This window comes from Notamacropus eugenii, chromosome 3 (assembly GCF_028372415.1).
Source record: "Notamacropus eugenii isolate mMacEug1 chromosome 3, mMacEug1.pri_v2, whole genome shotgun sequence".
In the NCBI taxonomy this organism is placed as follows: domain Eukaryota; kingdom Metazoa; phylum Chordata; class Mammalia; order Diprotodontia; family Macropodidae; genus Notamacropus; species Notamacropus eugenii.
In genome coordinates this window covers 413,364,085-413,384,612 of record NC_092874.1, presented here as the reverse complement: position 1 = coordinate 413,384,612, position 20,528 = coordinate 413,364,085, and the positions used below count along the sequence as shown (strand labels likewise).

At 36.9% G+C, this 20,528-nt stretch overlaps 1 protein-coding gene across 4 annotated transcripts in view; it reads left to right on the top strand.

Moving 5' to 3' along the window:
- GRB10 (growth factor receptor bound protein 10) overlaps nucleotides 1-20,528 on the top strand; it is a 262,309-nt gene that overhangs the window by 223,812 nt on the left and 17,969 nt on the right. For all 4 annotated transcript variants that reach the window (XM_072598162.1, XM_072598165.1, XM_072598161.1 and 1 more), the window contains 6 exons: nucleotides 2,196-2,352; nucleotides 11,022-11,137; nucleotides 11,660-11,734; nucleotides 14,196-14,333; nucleotides 15,079-15,189; nucleotides 19,004-19,102. In XM_072598162.1, coding sequence (XP_072454263.1) covers nucleotides 2,196-2,352; nucleotides 11,022-11,137; nucleotides 11,660-11,734; nucleotides 14,196-14,333; nucleotides 15,079-15,189; nucleotides 19,004-19,102 — 696 coding nt within the window. The remainder of the gene's footprint in view (nucleotides 1-2,195; nucleotides 2,353-11,021; nucleotides 11,138-11,659; nucleotides 11,735-14,195; nucleotides 14,334-15,078; nucleotides 15,190-19,003; nucleotides 19,103-20,528) is intronic.

The window sequence follows — 20,528 nt, the reverse complement described above, 5'->3', positions numbered from 1 at the left end:
AAAAAAGGGAAAACCCATCAGTCCAAATTCCACCCTGCTGAGATCTCTGTGAGTTGATTAAATGGGAAAAGGAGGCTGGGTGTGCAGCTGTAACATTGTACAGAATGCATACCTTTCCGAAAGCTCCAGCAACCACAGTTCCTCCTCCCATCACAGCCACTTCTGAAAGAGTTGGCTCATCCCTTCTGTCAGCTGAAGCAGTCTTCTGAATAGATAGGTTTGAGTCATTTTCACAGGATTAAGAGTTAACTCCTCCTTAGCTGGGCTTGAATTTGCACATAGATGTGAAAAGGATTAAAGATGGGGCAGATCTCATTGTTAGGTAATAGGCTGCTCCTAGAATCACTGGACCAAATCTACTACATGAACTTTTCTTATAATTTCTTTTCTTTCTCTCTCTGTCCTTCCTTCCTTCCTTCCTTCCTTCCTTCCTTCCTTCCTTCCTTCCTTCCTTCCTTCCTTCCTTCCTTCCTTCCTTCCTTCCTTCCTTCCTTCCTTCCTTCCTTCCTTCCTTCCTTCCTTCCTTCCTTCCTTCCTTCCTTCCTTCCTTCCTTCATCGTTGTGACTTGGGAGGGAGTTAATGGTATTACCTCCTGTTTCCCTTGCCAGATCAATTTTACTTGAAATGAAAGTTAAGACAAAGTGTATAAGCTTGACCAAAGCAATAGAGAAAAGACTGAAGGGAGAGTAAGGGGAGGTGATTGGTGGTGGCGGCTTCTTGGGAAAAGGTCACAGAAACAGGTTTGATTAAAAGTTCAAGTGCTTCACTTGCATACCTGTGGATGACACTGACTTCAGAACTGAAGGATTATGCAGAAATTTGGCAAACAAATCCAGATTCAGAGAACACGTGCTTTTGGCTCAGAAATTTGTGATTTCTTTTCTTTGAACTTTCTGATGTTACAGTACACGTAGCATACAGTGGGTGGTCATAAAACAAACATTTCCTTGTGTTTTTTTTTTTAAAAAATAATAATTGTTATTACTGGGAGTGGGGGGAGTAAATTGGAGGTCTGATAGTGTGTGGGGAAATGATTACATCGGTTCCAAGGAAGGATGTGATTGGTCTGTAGAGGGTGGTTTGATTCACTACCTAAAAGATTGTAGGTGTGTAACTCTTTGAGTGGAGCTGCTGGGAGGGTTTCCTTGTAAACCCAGAAAGAATACCCTGAGGAGGGGGATAGGAGGGACAACGGGACAGGTAGAGTTCAGGAATCTGCTGACTCAGCAAAACATGGGGGAGGGGGAGCAGTGCTGCAGCTTAGCCTGCCAGGAGTTGGAAGAGACAGAAAAAAAAAACAACTCTTTCAAGAGGCGGTCTATATTTACAAATGCCATCTTGTTCTTCTCACTGCTGTCTTTTGCATGTTGTTGAGGTAAGATTTTTTTTTTTTCCATCTCAGATTACCCTAAAGGTTGCATGTATCCACAAAAGCAGTTCTTGCTAACACATGGTGTCTTTAAAAACAGTGGAAGCACATTTTGACCCTTTAAAATTTACTTTTCCTGTGTTTCAGATATTTACTACCACATTTTAACGGTTGAAGGGAAAATGAAGCTTCTTTGCCATTTTATAAAAAAGAGGGGGTTGGGATGGAAGGCTGTGTTAGTTCATGTTCTCCCCTCTTTTCTCCATTAACACTATGCAGTAATAGATACTGCTTTATCACACCCTCTGCCCAAGACCAAGAGAATGTAAGAAATCAGGAGAAGTGGGATCGACTGACAACTGGAAATACAGACCAGGTATATCAGGTGAAAAGTTTCTATTCGGAGAAGGAAGCTATTACGTTTCGTTTTGCCATTAGCTCTAGCAATCAGATCACCAGCATCCAAGGCCACATACTATGTTTTCAGCTTAATTTGGTCCCTTTGTAGGTCTTTCAGAAGCAGCATATTAGGTACTGTTCCAGCCATGCTTTATGTCATGTGAAGCATCCTAGGTGTTTTGATTGATAAATTACATTGTCATCCTACTTGCTTTTGTCTCCGTGGTGGGAGAAATGGGGGGGCAGGGGGTGGTGGAGGGTGAGTTGGGGAGAGAAAGTCTTAAAGCACATTATACTTGTTCACTTTTGCTGGGTGCCAGGATGCTGAAAATAATAAGAATTCTTCTGTGTCCAAGAGTTGTATGATTTTCCTATTTTTAATCCATGGAGCTGTTTATCTGTAAGTGTATCCTTTGTATGTTGCAGGATGTTAAAGTCTTTAGTGAAGATGGAACCAGCAAAGTGGTGGAAATTCTAGCAGACATGACAGCCAGGGACCTCTGCCAGCTGCTCGTTTACAAAAGTCACTGTGTGGATGACAACAGCTGGACTCTAGTGGAGCATCACCTTCACCTAGGATTAGGTAGGGAACAGTCCAGGCTCTCCATGTTTCTCTTAATGGCACCTATGAATATGCAAGTGTGTGATGAAATGAATCTTGCCTTTATCAAATCAGAAATAGAAAGATTTCTGTCAGTTACAGAATTACTATGAATCCTGTTTATTGCCCTGAATACCTTGCTGTTCATGATTTATTATCTGATTCATTGATTTCTCATGCCTCCACCTTCTATACAGTTTGTTCTTCCATTTGGGACACTTTGTTATCTTGCTATGTGTTCATTGAGGTAATGGCACAGAAAGAGCTTAGGCAAATTTCTCTTGATCCCTGAAGAGTTCTAGCCTGTGATTCCACTCATCTCATTTTCTTACCTGCTGGGAATAGAAAAAAAGCAACAGCCTTGCCTACCTCTGGGATGGTATCCTACTTGGCGGGCTGGGGGAGGGGTACAGACTGAACTGTAACTTGGGAAAGTCATAGCCTCCCACCAGCTCGGAGACCAGTGATGGCAAGCATCCTCAGAGCATCAGATCAGCTGTCTAATTGAAATTAGAGTGCTGTGGTTACAACTGGGAAGAAGGCAAGTGGAGGACCACTGGGAATTGAAGAACATTATAAATCAATTGAATATAGACCTAGTTCTTAAGCAGTAGCTCAGAGCTAGTTAATAATCCACACATACTCCTACATATATATACACACACTCTTATATAGTTATATGTAATTTATGTTTGTGTGTATATGTGTATTTATGTGTGTATGTATGTATTATATACACACACACATATACACACAAGTTGTGGGGGGTATATCCAAATGCATATGCTTATATGTTTAAGTTGTTTAAATATATTTTATGAAGTGTAATATTTTATAATATTTAAAGTAAGCTTTCTGATGAGATGATATATAAAGACTAATACACAATAATCCAAAAGATGATAGTATGCTTAGTTATAATTATAATCTAGAAAGGTGATTTTCAAACACTTAATTTTAAAAATCTTTAATTGATTATTCTTATCCTAAATTTTTATTGCACAAGGTAATATGTAAAGGGCATAGAAGTTACAAATAATTATTTTAACCATAATTTCCTCCTCTGCAAAGGAGTTTGTCTTCTAACATTTTTAAGAAATTAAATGCCAAAATTTAGAAGTTTTTCTTATAAATCAATTTAATGCACTGAATTTATGTGTTTAAATCCCATGATGTGCAATGAGCTAAAATGCCATTTTTGCAAGTGACATGGTATAGTAAGATTTGCTCCCCATAAATCTGTATTAATTATTTTAGAGCCCAGTATTTTAATTCAGGTAAAGTTTCCAAATGAATAATGTTTTTTAAACTGGTTTATGGCATCAGGAATTCTTTCTGTATTTTTTCCTATCACTACTGATTACCAAGGTATTTGTATGTAAACAGAAGCTTTCTCCTTTGTGACTAACATCCTTCTTCTGCCAGATTCATTCAGTGATGCCACAATTCAATGATTGTGACATCACAATAGCTTCCATGGAGACTAATTGTGCTGTCAAACTCCAGTTTGTGACATCCCTGAATGAATAAAGCCAGTGGGCTGACAAGGCAATCAAAAGCTTCTCTTGGTACCCAACCTTGGAAATTGACAGTGGTAGGAAAAGGGCAAAATAAATATTTGTACACATACTTAGATACACATATCCCTACATACACATACAATATCAATCTTAAATAAATCCTGTGAAGTAGAACTGGACTATGTTGAACAATGCTTTTGAAATTCTGTTTAAAATCTTAAGTTTACACCCATATTTTAGAGTAAGTAATAATGTTCTGTGAATCTGGATTTCCTAAAGATTTTCTAGAGTTTGCACATGTATATAAATATGTATATTTTCAACACACACACACACACACACACAGATATATGCTGGGTGTGTGTATAAAAATAAGTAAATATAATGGTGATAAAATTGTTGAGCGAAAGGAAATTAGGGTTGACCTAAAGAGGTTTTTTACTTTTATAATTTTTCCCCTCCAGAATATCTTAGCACAATCTAAATTAGAATGCAGTAAATTTGCTAGATGCACCATATAGTACAACTTTGGAAATAACTCACTTAGCATAAATATTCATGTATCTTAGAAGAAAAGAATCATTACATTCATTACATACATTTACTCTGAAGGTATTCACATTAAGAAGGAAGAATTAAACATGCCTATATACATAACACATGCATACCAACACACTTCTCCTGCCATACCTAAATTATATTGCTGCCAACAGAAAGAGCTAAGGCTGTTCCATTTTTCTGCTTAATCACAAAATAATACAGAATAGTAGAGTGAGTTCATACACTCTGCAGAGTGTAATGATCAGTTTATAAAGAAAATCAAAAGGAAAAAAAGATGGAGGAGTAGAGCTTTGGAGCCAGTTTTTAGGCTCTTAGTAGACTTGTCCACAACAGAATGACATTTAGGCACCTCATATAATGGATTTACAAAGAGATCTGTAGAACGTTCTTTATCATGTTGTCTCCTCCAATTCTCATCTCTAGCCTTATTCACAAAGAACAACCACTGGTACATTTTCCCTGTGGGATTGTCTTTTTTTAAGCTCATTCTGCACATCCTTGATGTCCCATTGAAGAAGCTACCAATTTCAACATGAAACAGCACTCTGAGGAAAGCACCGAAATATCAGGAAATGTCTTCTTTCATTCAAATCAACATAGTCCTTCCACCTGTTCCTTTGCTTGTCTGAGCTCCAACCATTCTTTTGTTTGTTTGTTTGTTTGAAATGACTAATCTAAAAATGACATTTTAGTAAGAAATGTTATTCCGCCTGAAGTTCATGATTCTAAGTACGAGTTCACCAATTTAAAACATTTTTCATTGAACTCTTGCTCTAACCTTCCCTTAGGATTTAGTGACTTATAACAAAGTCCTTTCAGTGTTCCAGCACTGAGTCGTTTTGAATGGGACTTAAGAGAGACCTGTCATGCTGAACTCTCCTCTCCTCTTTAGTCAATAGTGTTCTAGGCAAGACCTAGTGCACTTATATTTATTTTAATTTTTCTGTCTTCATGTTAATGAAGATAAAGCTATACCATGGATGCCTTTAAATAATTTGGTTTGAATTAGGGTATATATTATAATTCATCAAAAATAGTTTCATGGACTTGAATTTACATAAAGTAAGAGCCACTGAATATTAATCACACATACAATGAAAACTATACTTTGGCATACATATAGCAATTTAGAAATAGATCCCTCTAAATCTCTTTCTTGTTTGCCTAACGCTTATAATCTGCTTCAAAGTGCTTTCTTAATAAGTAGTACAAGCGTGTTTGTAGGTGGTAGAATTGAGGCTCTCAGTAAGTGATTTTTCCATAATCAATCAATAAGCATTTATTAACTCTCTGCTATGTGCCAGGCACCAGAGATCCAAATGCAAGAAAGAAAAAAATCCCAATTCCCAAGGAGCTCCTCTTCTAATGGAGGAGACGAAAATATACACACATAATACAAGAAAACACATATTTTAAATAAAATATGTGTTTTCTTGTATTATGTGTGTATTTTTTGTGTGTGTGTGTGTGTGTGTGTGTGTGTGTGTGTGTGTGTGTATTTGAGAATAAGCATCTGTAGAAGAAATACAAATAAATGAATAGATGGTGAACTGAGCCCAGAGCTGAACGTTAGGAAGAAAGGTTAGTTGCACTGAGACAAATGCACCATGCTTTTAATAACCAAGTTCATGTGGGCACAGGATCATTGATTTCAGGCTAGAAAAAACCATAGAGACTATACGGTCTAACCTCTTCATTTTTACAGTTGAAAAATGAGGTTGAGGTAAAGTGACTTGCCCAGGGTCACATCATTAGCAAGTATCTGAAGCAGGATTTCAGCCTTGATCTTCTTACTCCGAAGCCTAGCATTCTGTTCACAATGCCAGGTTGCCTCTCATATGAGAATGATTTTACACTGACATATGAGTAGCAGTATATTTTTTAAAACATTGCAGTCATTACATACACCTACATGCTCACAGTCTTTTCATTATTTTTAAATTTTTTTCTTCCTCTTTGGTATTCATAATGGTGATATGTCACAGTTGTTTCATCATTCTTCAACCCTCGGCCACTTCTGTTGTTTCCATTATTTTATTATTACAAATAAGCAGCGATGAACATCTTTGTACAGAGATTTTTTTTCTTCTGAATTTCTTGAAATTTGTTCCCAATAAATTTTGCCTTTTCAGTTATATTTTGCTTAGCTTAGTATTAAAAATTAGACTTCTTGAACATGTATTCATACAGTGTGTTAACATTTAGCAATAGATAGTCTACAAAACTCCAGTTGATCTGCACAAGATCATTCAGTTACCTGATAACAAGCAGTTTTCTGTCTGTGTAGATTCAGAAATCTAACATCCTGAAGTATTGCTTTCTCAGTCATTTTTCCAGCTTAAATATATATTCTTTAAAAGTATTAGACAGTTTTCACATTAAAAAAAAAATGAATGATGGATTTAGAAAAGGCGGGGGTAGTTCCCAAGATAGCAGTTATTTCATGTGAATGACTTTCTTTTAACTCTGAGAACATGGCATACGTGTGAGTGACTGAAGCATCTCACAGTCCTCAGCTGTGGATGCTGGTAATGGATTATTGGCAGCAGTGAGTGTCCCGCTGACTGCTGGGGAGGTGAAAGGGATGATAACCCTGCTGTCATTTAAGATGGTGGAATCTCTTGCCTCAGGAACTTTTTCTACCACCTTTCTCCAATGCCTTAGTGAGAAGTCAGGGGGGGTTACATAGTCTGTAGAGTCAGTTTAAAGTGTCAGTACTAATCCCTTCCTTTGGTTTGCCTGGAGCCATTTATTTAATACATTTTGAAAACTACATACCAAATACTTGTTATGGTACCAGTCTTTCACACTTATTTTTGGGAAACATGCAAACCCCATAGCCTCTTGAAAATTAATTCATAATATCCATATCTTTGGACCTTCAGGTGCATATGTGTAAGTAGTATATGTATTTTTCTTTTCAATGACCTTGTGTCTGCCATAAATAAACTATGACCATTTATCTTTAATTATCTCAATATAATTTAGGAGCCTTTTATTTATAGCCAACAGTAGAGACAGTGTTTAGTTAGAAAGAATGCTTGCTTGACTTAGAGTCAGGTGAGATCCAAGATCTAATCCTGCCTTTGGCATATATTGGTGGTTGTATAACCATAAGCAAGTCACTTGATTTTTCTAAATTTCAGTGTTCTCTTGGAGGCATCACATCATAGTGGGTAGAGCGCCAGGCTTGGAAGCAGGAAGATAGATTGTCAAACTCTACCTCAAGTCATTTGGTAGTTCTGGCCAAGTCATTTCTCCTTATCTCTAATTATAATTATAAATAATAAAATATAAATACATATAAAAATAATAATAAAAAAGGAATAATAGCCCCTTCTTCCTAAGTTTTGAAAATCAAATGAGATAATATATGGAAAGGGCTTTGCTAAGTTTTAGGCAGTGTGTGACCACAGAGGGAGAGTGTTAATTGTGACACCAATCTTGCTGAGCTGGTGAGAGAATCAGAGATAATATAGGGAAAGGAGCAACATATATATTTTTTAAATATACTTTAACCAGTACTAATACCAGTCACTTAGTATTTGTGAATCTCCTAATTTGTGTCAGACGCTGAGTTCAGTTTTGGAGCTGCAAGGTCAAATTCTGTTAGTCCATAGCCAAGTTCTTCTGGTGTCCATCCTCTTGATAGACTGAGACAATTGTAACTGAACGTAGCTTAACAGGATAAAAAAGAAAAGTACAGTCTAGTGGATGCCCACGTTTTAAGGAAGGGGAGTTTGGAAGACATTCCAGTCTGCTCTGTTACTGCTTAGCATGTGAGTGGAAAGTATCACAAAGACTGATTTAATTATGGCATATTCAGGTATAAATTACATTATATTAAATAGTCAGCTGTGAAAGTAATTAGGTAAGCAGATCTCTTAAATATCTACCGAAATGATGCACTGAATACATGAAAGATGTGTGTGCCACTCTCTCTACGTAAAGTGTTTCATGGACAGTTGGAAGCATAATTTCTGTCCAACTTGTGGCTGAGAATCACAAACCACACAGCTGAGGAGAGATGGGAGAATAAGAAGGCACACTTACTTATTTAAGAAGGCCATTTTCTTCCTGGCTTCCTTCAAGGCCCAACTAAAATCCCACCTTCTATAGGAAACCATTCTCAATCCCTCTTAATTCTAGTTCCTCTGCCTCTCTGTGGATTATCATTAGTGTTTATCCTTTATATATCATGTTTGTACATAATTGTTTTCGTATTATCTCCTCCATTGTACTGTAAACTCCTTAAGAATTAAAAAAAAGGCATACAGTAGGTGCTTCATAAATGTTTACTGACTGAATTTGATTTACAGATTTCAACAAAAATGCAAACACAAAGTACAAGTGGCTGGCTACTCAGACCTGATGAATTAAACTGAAATAAAAACTGTCAGGATAGCATTCTTCCTTGGGATATTTCCATCCCTTTTTATTTTTGTCGAACAGGAAAAGGAGTGAAAATAACTTCGTGGAATAGCTCTCTCTTTTGGCTCCTAAGTAGACAAAAAGAGTACCAACATGTGCAAGAGTTTAAAAGTAACTTGTAAATCTAGAAAGGTACCCAAATCTAGAAGGTATCCCTTCCCCCCAAGCCTTTAAAAAAGAGGGCAGCTCAGCCAAATGTCAGCATTATCTTCAGAGGGCGTGTTCACTCAAAATTTATTATAATCTTGGAAAATTCTGAGCAGCTCTTCAATGCTGGTTGACATCTAGCTGTTTGTTCTGTGATGGGCTTGGTATATTGACTGAATTCTGGTTTGGGGAGGGAGGGTGTTTTGTTCGCACACGACCAAGTGTTGCAGCTAAGTGACATTTTGTCACTGATCCTGGCTGCCGTTCCATTAATGAATAATCTGTCACTCTACTGCTGACCCTTGCATCTAGAGCTGAAAGTTACTTTATGATAAGAGTTCTGTACCTATAGAATTTATCTACAACATAACTTCCTTTTTTTTTTTATGCTCACAACTACATTTTAAGACCACTTACTCTCCTGTTAGAAAAATCCTGATTCGACATCATGCAGTGATGGTACAGTGGTGATAAAAGATGATTTGAATAATATGTATGCTTTTTAAAAAATTATTTCAGCGTTCTGTTTTAAAGACAAATCATATTTTAGGCTAGATATGTGATTTTTAATAGTGTGGAGCGTTCGCAAGATGGACTCTCTGTCCACTGACGTTGCTCCTTTACAACTTAGAGTCTAACACAAAGTTGTCTGGGGGTGACTGAGAGGTCAAGTAACTTTCTCAAGGTCACAAAGTGGTTCATGTGAGAAAGGACTTGAACCTAAGGCTTCCTCACTTCAAGGCCATCGCCTTGAAACCACTTACCTTCACTATCTCTAAATTCATTAATAAAAAGGAAAACGAAAACACAAAGAGGGTTGTGTCCTTCCTCATTATGGAAATGAATATGTTGCAGAGTCTGTGTGTGTGTGTGTGTGTGTGTGTGTTTCTGGAAAACTCAACCTTTCTGGAGGGACACTAGTCTTAATCTTTTCCATGGCAATATGATTTTATTGTATATAAAATTTTACTAATTGTTTAGTTTCTTCCATTTCTTTTTTTGGGGGGGAGGGCTTAGCAGAGGCAAGAAGTTAGCATGAGAGGGTAAGAAAACAAGGGGAAAGAATAAAATGCCACGTGTGGGATGACCAGGTATAATTCTCACATCAGTTCTAGCATGTTCCCTTCAGCAGCAGCAACATAGAAATAATGATAATGATTAAAAACATCAATATCACGCCACCTATTTCTCCAACAACCAAAGCCTGGCTATGTTCCGCCTTTATTTCTTCCCAGTGGCCCATAACGTTGTTTTGTGCCTAGTTAGTTTCAGATATCCATGTCTGTGTTTGAAGTCAACCATTCACACGTCTTAGTTTGGGAATGTAACATTTACCAGGCAATTCCTCATTCTTCCCATAAATAATTTTCCACTTAAATCTGAAGCAAGCAACTATCTGTAATGATTAATTTAAAACCTGATTTTCTTTTCACCACATCACATATTTTTAAGGGCTTATATGCCCATACTAGCAGCCTCCAGGGCAAAACTTGCGTTTGAAGCGACATTTCCAGACAAGTTCCACATTAGTATATGCTGAGTTAGATGTACACTGTCAGGGAAGTCAGGTGCTGTAATGCGTGAGGGAAATGACTCTTCCAAGGGGTAATGATTGATCTGGTCTTCATTTTACCATCTTTTCTCCCACCCCTAGTGCATTCATCATCCAATTTGATGGCCTTCATATGCCTTCTTTAGCCAAAAGCATTAAAATCTCTTTCATCTTTCAGTCTTTCTTCTTTCTTTTATCCTCTTCCCCTGACATGTTTCCTTTTTTTTTCTCCCTACAGATTAGTCTTTAATTTTGTTTTGCAGATATTTCTCCCAAATATCAAAGTCTGTTATTTTTTTGTTAGATTAATAGGGTTAGAAATGCACCATCTTACTAGGCATATCCTTATTCAGCCACAGAAACATTTTCTCACATTATATTTCAAACAAATACATAAGATTTAAGAAAAATTTAAGACAAATCCTCCCTTTTCTCTACAGAAAGGTGCTTAGAAGACCATGAGCTGGTGGTCCAAGTGGAAAGTACAATGGGAGGTGAAAGTAAATTTTTATTCAGGAAGAATTATGCAAAATATGAGTTTTTCAAAAATCCTGTGGTAAGTCCTTGCAGTGTATATAGAACCTGGAACAAGACTTGTTTCTGGACTCATAATGATTTTTGTGACCTAAAACATGAGATATTTTGAGTAGCATATGACATAGTGCTTTTCCAAATAAGTACAAATTTTTATTGTAGTTTAGTTTATAATGTATAAAGCTTTGATTATCCTTATAACCATGTAATCATTTGTAATTCGAAGGTCTGTAATGCAGATTTTCCATACATATGTTTATACCAGATGCAAAGTAAGAGATGCTTAACAGAATGAATGTGAAACCTTTACGGAAAATCCAGATCTAGATTCAGCATTTTTTAAAATTTGAATTTCATATTACTTGAGTCTGCTTATAAAATATACATTGAAAAAGTCAGGGGTTTGGGTGTGGGAGGAGTACAGAGGATCTGTTGAGGCACTTGGAATCACAGTGTTTATCATCAGCACACATGATTGACATGGCTTTAAAGTGGAGGAAAAGACTAACTTGTCCTATGTTTGGTTTTGTTCGTGTTTTCCTAGAATTTCTTCCCAGAACAGATGGTGGCTTGGTGTCAGCAGTCAAATGGCAGTATTCCCCCAACTCAGCTTCTGCAGGTACTGGAGAAATAAACTTCTGCTGAAGTGCTGTTTATTAAAAGGGGGAGGAGGGGTAAAAACTGAGGAGCTGTAATTCTGTAATTATGAATAACTCTGAAGTGGCTGCTTCCTTATCCGTGTCACTGCCTCATCCCCGAGTTTGGTTTATGGTAACCCAAAATAAATGCTCGCTTGGGAAATCTTCATGTGCCCAGAATTTTTCTAACTTAAATGATCAGTTAGAAAATAGCATAAACTTACTTTGACTCTGAAAAGAACTGCAAGTCATTTGATCTCAAGAGTGGGCCAGAATGGGAAGGGTAATCAAAAACACATGGGTGTTTGTTTTCATACTGTTTACATTGACCCCAGGCCCTCACCAAGCAAGTGGTCAGTGGTCAAAAGAATAGGAAGCTAGTTTCTTGTCAGATCCTTTTTAAATCTCTGTGAAAAAGGTTTAGTGCTCAACCGTAAGGCAAGCTAGATTTTTAACAAGCAAAAATAACGGAAATGACTCAAAAACAACAAATCCTAATAAAGGCGCATATTCTTTAGCAACCTTAATACTCCATCAAAAACCTGTTCCCAGAAAAGGCTATATCCATTTTCTGAGGTACCCTGCTAGCTGAGGTTTTGTTATGGGTAGTCTGGTGAAAAAAAAACTCTGGACAAGGAGTTAGAAGCCCTTGTAAGGCATCTTCTTGGGGAAGTCACCCATCTATGAATTTGTACTTAAAAACATATATTTTGATAATTGTATTTCAATACAATTGGTTTCTTTTGTAACCCTCTGTATTTTGATTTTTGCATTTAAGAAATCTAAGAATGGATCTGGAGGCTTCATCAGAAGGCAGGGGCATCCATGATGCAAAATTAAAAAAATAAAATTTTAAAAAAGTTTGAGAATTCTCAGTGTATTAAAAGGAGTTAACATTTGCATAGCATCCCTTATTGACTTGGTGCAAGGAAAACTCTTTTTAAGTCATGACATAGTCTAGAAATAGTTGTATCCTTATTTATTGTCATTAAAGAGAGGTAACGTGATGCGCAGTGTTCAGGGAGCCACTAAGGAAGGCCTGGGTCTTCTCTGGCTCTGGCTATGTGACTGTGGGCAAGTCAGATCATTTCACAGTGTTCCCTGCAGCTTCTGAGGTTTTAAGTGGCGGAGGTGGTGGTGATCTGCATTGGCACAGGGTGTCCCCTCAGTAGGCAATTCCTTATGCCAATGAAACCACAAGTCTTGTCCCTATTCCTTTAAATAAAACATATCCTTACTTTTTTATATAGTTAAATTTGGAGAAGGGAGAAGGAGAGGGAATTAATGAAAAGTCTTTAAAATATTACTCTTCCAAATTTCCAAATGTGATAATATAAACAGTTCACAAAGATGATGGGATACACAAGGAACAATAGTCAGAATTTGACCCTTTCAAATTTTGATTTTGAACAGAGGTATTTCTCTGCTTTGATTACTGTATTCAGTTCCACAGTCTGCAAAATTTCAGCATCAAGGCTTTCTTTGGGTCATCTGATGGCCAAGTATTCTACACCATTTGTTTGTTTATTAAAGTGCGGCCAGCTCTCAGTTTTCATGGCTAATAAAATGGAGTGGTGGCATAAAATATTTTTTTAAATCATTAAATTTGACTTTGTTCTTTTATTTGTACAGGGTGTGCTTGATTTCCTAAGAACTCAAACACTCAAATTTAATAATGATGGCACATTGTAAAAACCTAACATAGGAGGAACTAAAAATCTATCTGGCTTCCCCATTCACACCCTTCCCTGATTCCCTGTTGTTGCTGAACATTATCATTTCTCAGACTGGAATAAAACTCCACTCTCTATAGGCTTTCTCTTTTTCTGCCTCACCTCTTCCCTGTTGTGAAGGAGATAATTAAGTGCTTTGAGTCAAAAGGTCCTTCTCTGTCTTGTTGAGTTGCATGCTGTTTGTAAGGATTGAAGAAACAGAAATTGTCAGCAAGATATTTGAAACAAGCAAAATCCACCACAGAAAATCAAATATACAAGTAATACCGACATAATATTTGTCACATTTCAATTAAATTTGGAACATAATTAGAGGTTATAGAAATTCATTGAGTGTTGCCCATAGTTCTAAGAACTCATAATGACTATTGGCTAATTGAACAATCATCAGAGTTTCTGGGTCTACATTTCGTACATATATTCTGAGGAATGTGAAGATAGCATGCGAAATGCTTTTGCTTAGTACCTCAAGTATCTATAATTTGGTCAGTATGTGCACTCTTATCACCAACACAGATCCCAGTCAGTCATTTGGTTAACAAGTGTTTGTTAATATGTTGGATACTGGGCATACGGGGGTAAAAATGAAGCTAATTAAGGATTATTAGTAACAAGGAGAATGTTGAATTTCCCAAATTTTACCTGTCTGTTAATTATTCACTTCATATGAATGTCTGCTAATCTTCTCACTTAATTTTGCCTACAACAGAATTTTTTGAACTCCAGCAGTTGTCCTGAAATTCAAGGTTTTTTACATGTGAAAGAGCTAGGCAGGAAGTCCTGGAAAAAATTATATGTGTATTTGCGAAGATCAGGACTTTACTGCTCCACAAAAGGAACTTCAAAGGTAAATTACATCCTAAAACACTCAGTCCGATACTACACATTCCAGATTATGAATGTCCAGTTTGAACTTTTGATTTGTTTTAAACTTTTTGTCTTCGGTTTCTTTGAAGTGAAATGTCCAGAAAGGAGAGTGTCTTAGAGCATCCAGAGAGAAGGTCCAGAGGGATCAAGCCTGGCATAGTTACCTTACTCGTTCTGTTGCCTTGGGCAAGCCACTTAAAGCTCTCAGAAATAAGGAAGTTATAGTTAATGACCTCTAGGTCCCAAATCTATGGTCTTGTGAGAGTTCCTTATTCATCTGAAAGTGCCAGATAAATGTAAGATGTTATTATTCAGTTAATAGCAATAATGACAAAAACTTTAAATAAAATTCACTCCTGACCTGCCTATTTGATAGCTTCTGCCCTGTTTGAGTAGGAGAGATTGCCTCAGTGGAATCTTTCTTAGATTTTCATTCTGTGTGTCCTACGTGTTTGCTCAGAGTTGAGGAGACTTTCTTTGGCAAGGCTATTAAATGTGGACTAAAATAAACCTTACACCAGGGAAACTTAAAATTTCTTTAGTGCCTATTAAAAAATGTCTCCGAAAGATGTAATATTTTTCCTACCGTCTCTACAAGTTGGAAGGAATCAAAGATGCCATTTAACTGTGCATATACTGCCCTCTGTTGGAACAGAATGAGAAGCGTTTGCTCTTAGAAATGCTTGTGTCAGTTTAATATTCTAACGATGCAATGATTTTGGCAGGAACCAAGGCATCTTCAGTTACTGGCTGACCTGGAAGACAGCAATATCTTTTCTCTGATAGCAGGCAAGAAGCAGTATAATGCCCCTACAGACTATGGGTTTTGTATCAAGGTAATGTTTTCAACAGATGATACCTCTAGGAACTACGTGGCCTTTTATGTATTGAATTGGAACACTTAATATTATCATTTGGATAGATTTCAGCAGATTGCATTTTAGAATGAGTATGTAATGGAAAGAGACAATATGTGGTTTCCACATTTAAATTTCTTTGGAAATGTGTCATAATTTAACACTAAAAATTGTTGACTCCTTACTACTCAAGCAAAGATGAACCAATTTATTATAAATTCATTTGAGTTGATTTGTTTTGTTTTATATTGTTTTTAGTGAAAATTCTTTTACCCCCATGCTTAAATCTTCAGGCCATTCCTTCTTATGTTGGAGAAGCCTCTTGTCAGGGACTTTCATGTTGCTTACCTAACAGGATTGCTTCTTAGAAGGAAAGCCCTCAGTCTTGAATGTGCCTGGCCTTGCTTTCTTAGGAAAAATCAGGTTCTTTCCATTTATTAGCTTCTGTGTTGAAGAATTCTTGGGTAAGAAAGTTCACTCCATCAACGCAGATTGACCAGTATTATGCAACTTAGACAGTGCTTATCTACTTAAATGGAGCTGTTTTCTTTCATTTAAATAAGACTTTTTTTTTGATCTTTCAAATCATGTAATAATCAACCGCAAATAAAAGATATCTTCATATCACATAAGTTTAGTTAGTAACACACATCAATGGATGGTAACCTTCCTAAGTCCTTACTGAGTATCTTGAATAGGGCTTCTCAATCTTAGGTCTATGAACTTTTTAAAAAATGTTTTGATGACTATATGTCAATATAATTCATCCTTTTGTGATCTTATTTTCCTTTATATATTTAAAAACATTATTCTGAGAAGAGGTTCCCAGACTGTCAGAAAGGGTCCATGACACAGAAAAGGTTAAGAACTCTGATCCAGAAAGTACGTAGTTAGTAGACAGTTACACCTTGCATGGCCGATATTTGCAGTAGGAAACAAGATCTGTCTAGAAGTTTTGAATGTTGATGTCACATTGTATTCAAACATTCTAAGCAGAAATACATTTATATTAGAAATGAGAATTATGTAATAAACATAATCCAAATATCGTAACAGAATGTTGGCAAATTTAATTTGTGGCATCCTCTAACTAGTAGGTCTTGACATGACTCCAACAATATGGCTTGTCTTATCTAAGCATGATAAGCAGTCAAAACAAAGTTGCTATGCATCCCTCCCTTTGGAAAATCCAAATGTGAAAAGTGAAAGTTTTTTGTAATGTTATTTGGAAGCTAGCTCAAGTGCTATAGTCCCTGATGTTAATTTAGTCTTTACTGAATCCATTACAAGAGATTTTATATTATTTTAGTTTGGGCTTATAATTTTTCTCTTAAGTAAACTGATTGAAAAGGAGCAGTGTACTCTGTATGCAACATAGATTTTTAACTCTGAAATGTATGCTAAGTCTAATAGAGGCAGGTAGGTGGTATAGTGGATAGAGAATTGGGCCTAATTCAGATCTGACCTTAAACAATTAGATACTATGTGACCTTGGGCAAGTCACTTCACCCTGTTTGCCTCAGTTTACTCATCTGTAAAATGAGCTGCAGAAGGAAATGGCAAGCTGTTACAGTATCTTTGCCAAAAAAAAAAAAATCTAAACGATCACAGAGTCAGACATGACTGAAACGACTTAACAAAAATGATTAAGTGTAATAAGGAAATAGAGTACTGGACTCCAGGTCTGTGGAAACTCATCTCTCTCAAATGTATGTGTTCAAGTGGCCCCACCAGGGGAAGAATTCTTATTGCAAAGATTAGATGGTCTCCTGCAGTGCACACAAGGGCCAGCATATTATTCTTCCATGGGCAGCAGTTTCATTCATTTTCATTATATTAGCTGAATTAGAGCCTCCTCCTATTCCATGTTGACTTGTTTTTCCGTCTCTGCTGCCTGATCACACAAGGATTTCCCAAATCACTAAGTACGCGCACACACACACACACACACACACACACACACACACACACACACACATTGTTTTTCCTTTCGTATTATTCAGGTAAACTCTTGGTTGATTGACCACTCTTTATTTTTCCAAGGAGATTGGAGATTCCGCTATTAACAGGTCTTCTGGGAACAAAGCTGCTTTTGATAAAATCAGTGGAGACATTAGCCCTTTATGCGTTATAGGCCTCTCAAGTCTGCCTCAGTATCACACCATAGAAGAATCATTTTTTTTGGTAGAAATTGGGACTGTTTCACTTATAGCAGAGAAGATTCAGAGGATACTCTTCAGATATTTGATGGGCTTTTCTGTGGAAGAGGCATTTGAGAACATAAGTAGGAGCCAAAGCAAATTTAAACTTGCCATTAGGAAATAATTTCAAACATGGAGAGCTATACCCAAGTGGAATGGAATGCCACAGGATGTAACAGGATCCCCTTTATTGGAAGTCTTCAAGCAAAGACTAGATAATTACTTGGTACAATTGGAAGTGGAACTGTTTTCAGGAATGAGTTGTACCAGAGGTCCCTTGGTTCTGTGAACTGGGTCTAGCTGAGGGGGAAGACCATACTCCTGAGGAGTAACTTATATCGACCATTATTTACTGTGAAATGCAAGAACTTGACCTCATGTGGCTTTTGCTGCCTTAGGAACCATCTTGAAATAATTATAGCTGTACGTGTCCAGAAGGCAGGAGGTCATAGTTTGACTTACATGAACATAGAGTTGGCAGAGGCAGAGGTATCTTGGTGCTCAACCCTGTGCCTCCTATATTATTTCTGCTGTTTACAATGAAATTAAAAAACAAAGTATAACATTGGGATACTCCCTAACAATTAGAGCTCTCTGAGCTGAATGAGCTACCTTGGGGAAGTAGTAGATTCCCCACTATTTGAGGAATTCAAGGAAAGGCCAAATGACGTCTTGGTTCCATATTGTGGAAAGGATAATTTTTAGATGTAGTTCAGACTAGATGGCTCTCAGGAACCTTCCAATATTGACATTCTGTGATTCTATGGTTCTGTCTCTTCATTCATAGGATATTAGTGAATTAGTACCTACACAATGCTTACTGCAGCATCACCATTTGTCATTATTAAAAATCATTCTACTTAGATATTAAGTGCCTACCATAGCAGTGTCTCCATGGTTACAAATACCATTCTGAGATATTTACTCTTAACTTGCAGTTAGACAGTTAACTCCCCCTCCCAAAACTGTTAGAATGATGTTGGCCAATGAAACCTGACTATACCTTCTACTTAGTGATAGGCATTATTTATCATTATCTTCCACCCATGCTTTCCAGAGTTCTCCCATAGATGGTTCTCCCATGCCCGATCCACTCTTAGCATCAGCCTCCTTTTTTCTTGACCATGTTCTAGAGCATAGTTACTAATAGTGATAATTAGCCAAATCCTTTAAAGAGGATGTATAACCATGGTGTTTTTTTAATTTATTTGTTTTCAGTTTTCTACAATCACTTCCATAAGTCTTAGATCTTCTCCTCCTCCCTCCCTCCCCATGGTGGCATGCGATCTTATATGGGTTCTACACATGCATTCTTATTAATCACATTTTCACATTAGTCATGTTGCATAAGAATTAAAATAAATGGGAGAAACCATGAGAAAAATCCAAACAAAATAAAACATAAGAGAAAATATTCTGCCTCATTCTGCGTTCCAGTGCTTTAAATGTGCTGGTACAACTTTTTCATTTCTACTGCATTTGTCACTAATTCACTGTTTTTAGTTTCTGTAACTATTGTTTTTATTTTAAAAAATACTTTCCACTGTTCATTTTCCTAGTTACACTAATTAAGTTCATTTATTCTCTTGTAGCCAAACAAAGTAAGGAATGAGACAAAAGACTTGAGATTACTGTGTGCTGAAGATGAACAGAGCAGAACATGTTGGATGACGGCTTTTAGGCTCCTCAAGGTATTTTATTTCTCATTTAACAGCCAGCCACGTGCAGTGTTTAGCATAGTACATGGAACGTAGTAGGCAATTACTAAATGTTTATCGATTGAGTAGAAGCCCACCTTGGTCTTTTTTCCTCTTTGAGTACTGAACCATCATTCTAACATCTACCACATTCGAGAATAAAAATTCAAAGTAAATTTAGTGGATCCAAGCCTTTTATTGCTGTGGAGATACAACTAGATACTCTCCCTGAAGACTAGGATGTCTCTTGGTACCACTGTTGGAGAATATCAGACCATTGGTCTGACCCAGTCTGGTATGACTTGAGTTTCATAGTTTACATCTCTTGGGAAGGCTGACAACCAAGAATTCATCCGCTAAAGCTCATACATGTTTGCGTCCATTTTGGCAACTGTGTGGAGGATGTGTAAAAGTGGACTTGAGGGTAAGAAGACAACTTAGAAAGTTATTGAAATCCAGGCAAGAGGTAATGATGACCTGAGGGGACCATAAGCAAGAGACACATAGAGTTAGAAATGACAAGATTTGGCAACTGATTTGACAGGTAGCATGAGGGAGAATTGAAAGATGACACCAAAGTTGATGAGAAACCCAGGTATGACTGAAAAGGTGGTAGTGCCCTTGACAGCAACTGGGAAATGCTGGAAGAGGGAGTAGATTTTGTGGGGATGATAATGAGCTCTATTTTGGATAAGTTGAATTTGAGAGAATTATTGGCAACATGATCACAATTTCCAGTAGCCATTTGGTGATTTGATAAAGGAAAACATAATGGGAAGATGTTGAGACAGATGGACCAAAACTGTGACAATTGATTTGGGATGAAATAGATATCCTAGATTATTTGTGTTTAGGGAAAAGTAGAACTAGAAGAAGTCCCTTTACCTTTAGTAATACAGTCTTATCAGGCCTTCTTAGAACCAAGAATGTTCCTTAATAAAGATAATAGTTGGCCTCCATAAATTCAGTTTTCCTAAAGCATTTTACATAAATTATATCACCTGAGCCTCACAAAGATTCTGTGAAGCAGGTACTCTAAGTGCCATCTTCATTCTACAAATGAAGAAACTAAATCTCTAAGATGTTAGATGACGTGTTCTTGGTCACACAGTTAATAAATGTGGAAAACAGCTTTCAAACTCAGGTCTCCTTGAAATCTATCTTTCGTGTTAATCATAAAAGCTGTTCATATTTATAAGGGGCTTTTCTGTTTGCAAGATCCTTTATATTTTTATCTCCTTTGATCTTGACTTAGGTAATGCTTCTCTGTTTCTCTCTGTTTTACAGATGAGAAAATTGATACTCATTGACTTGCCCAATGGCACACAACTAGTAAATGTAGAACTGGGATCTTGACTTGGGTTTTCTCACTCCAGATCTGGTCCTCTTTACATTACAGTGCAGCTGTTAGGAAAACAGT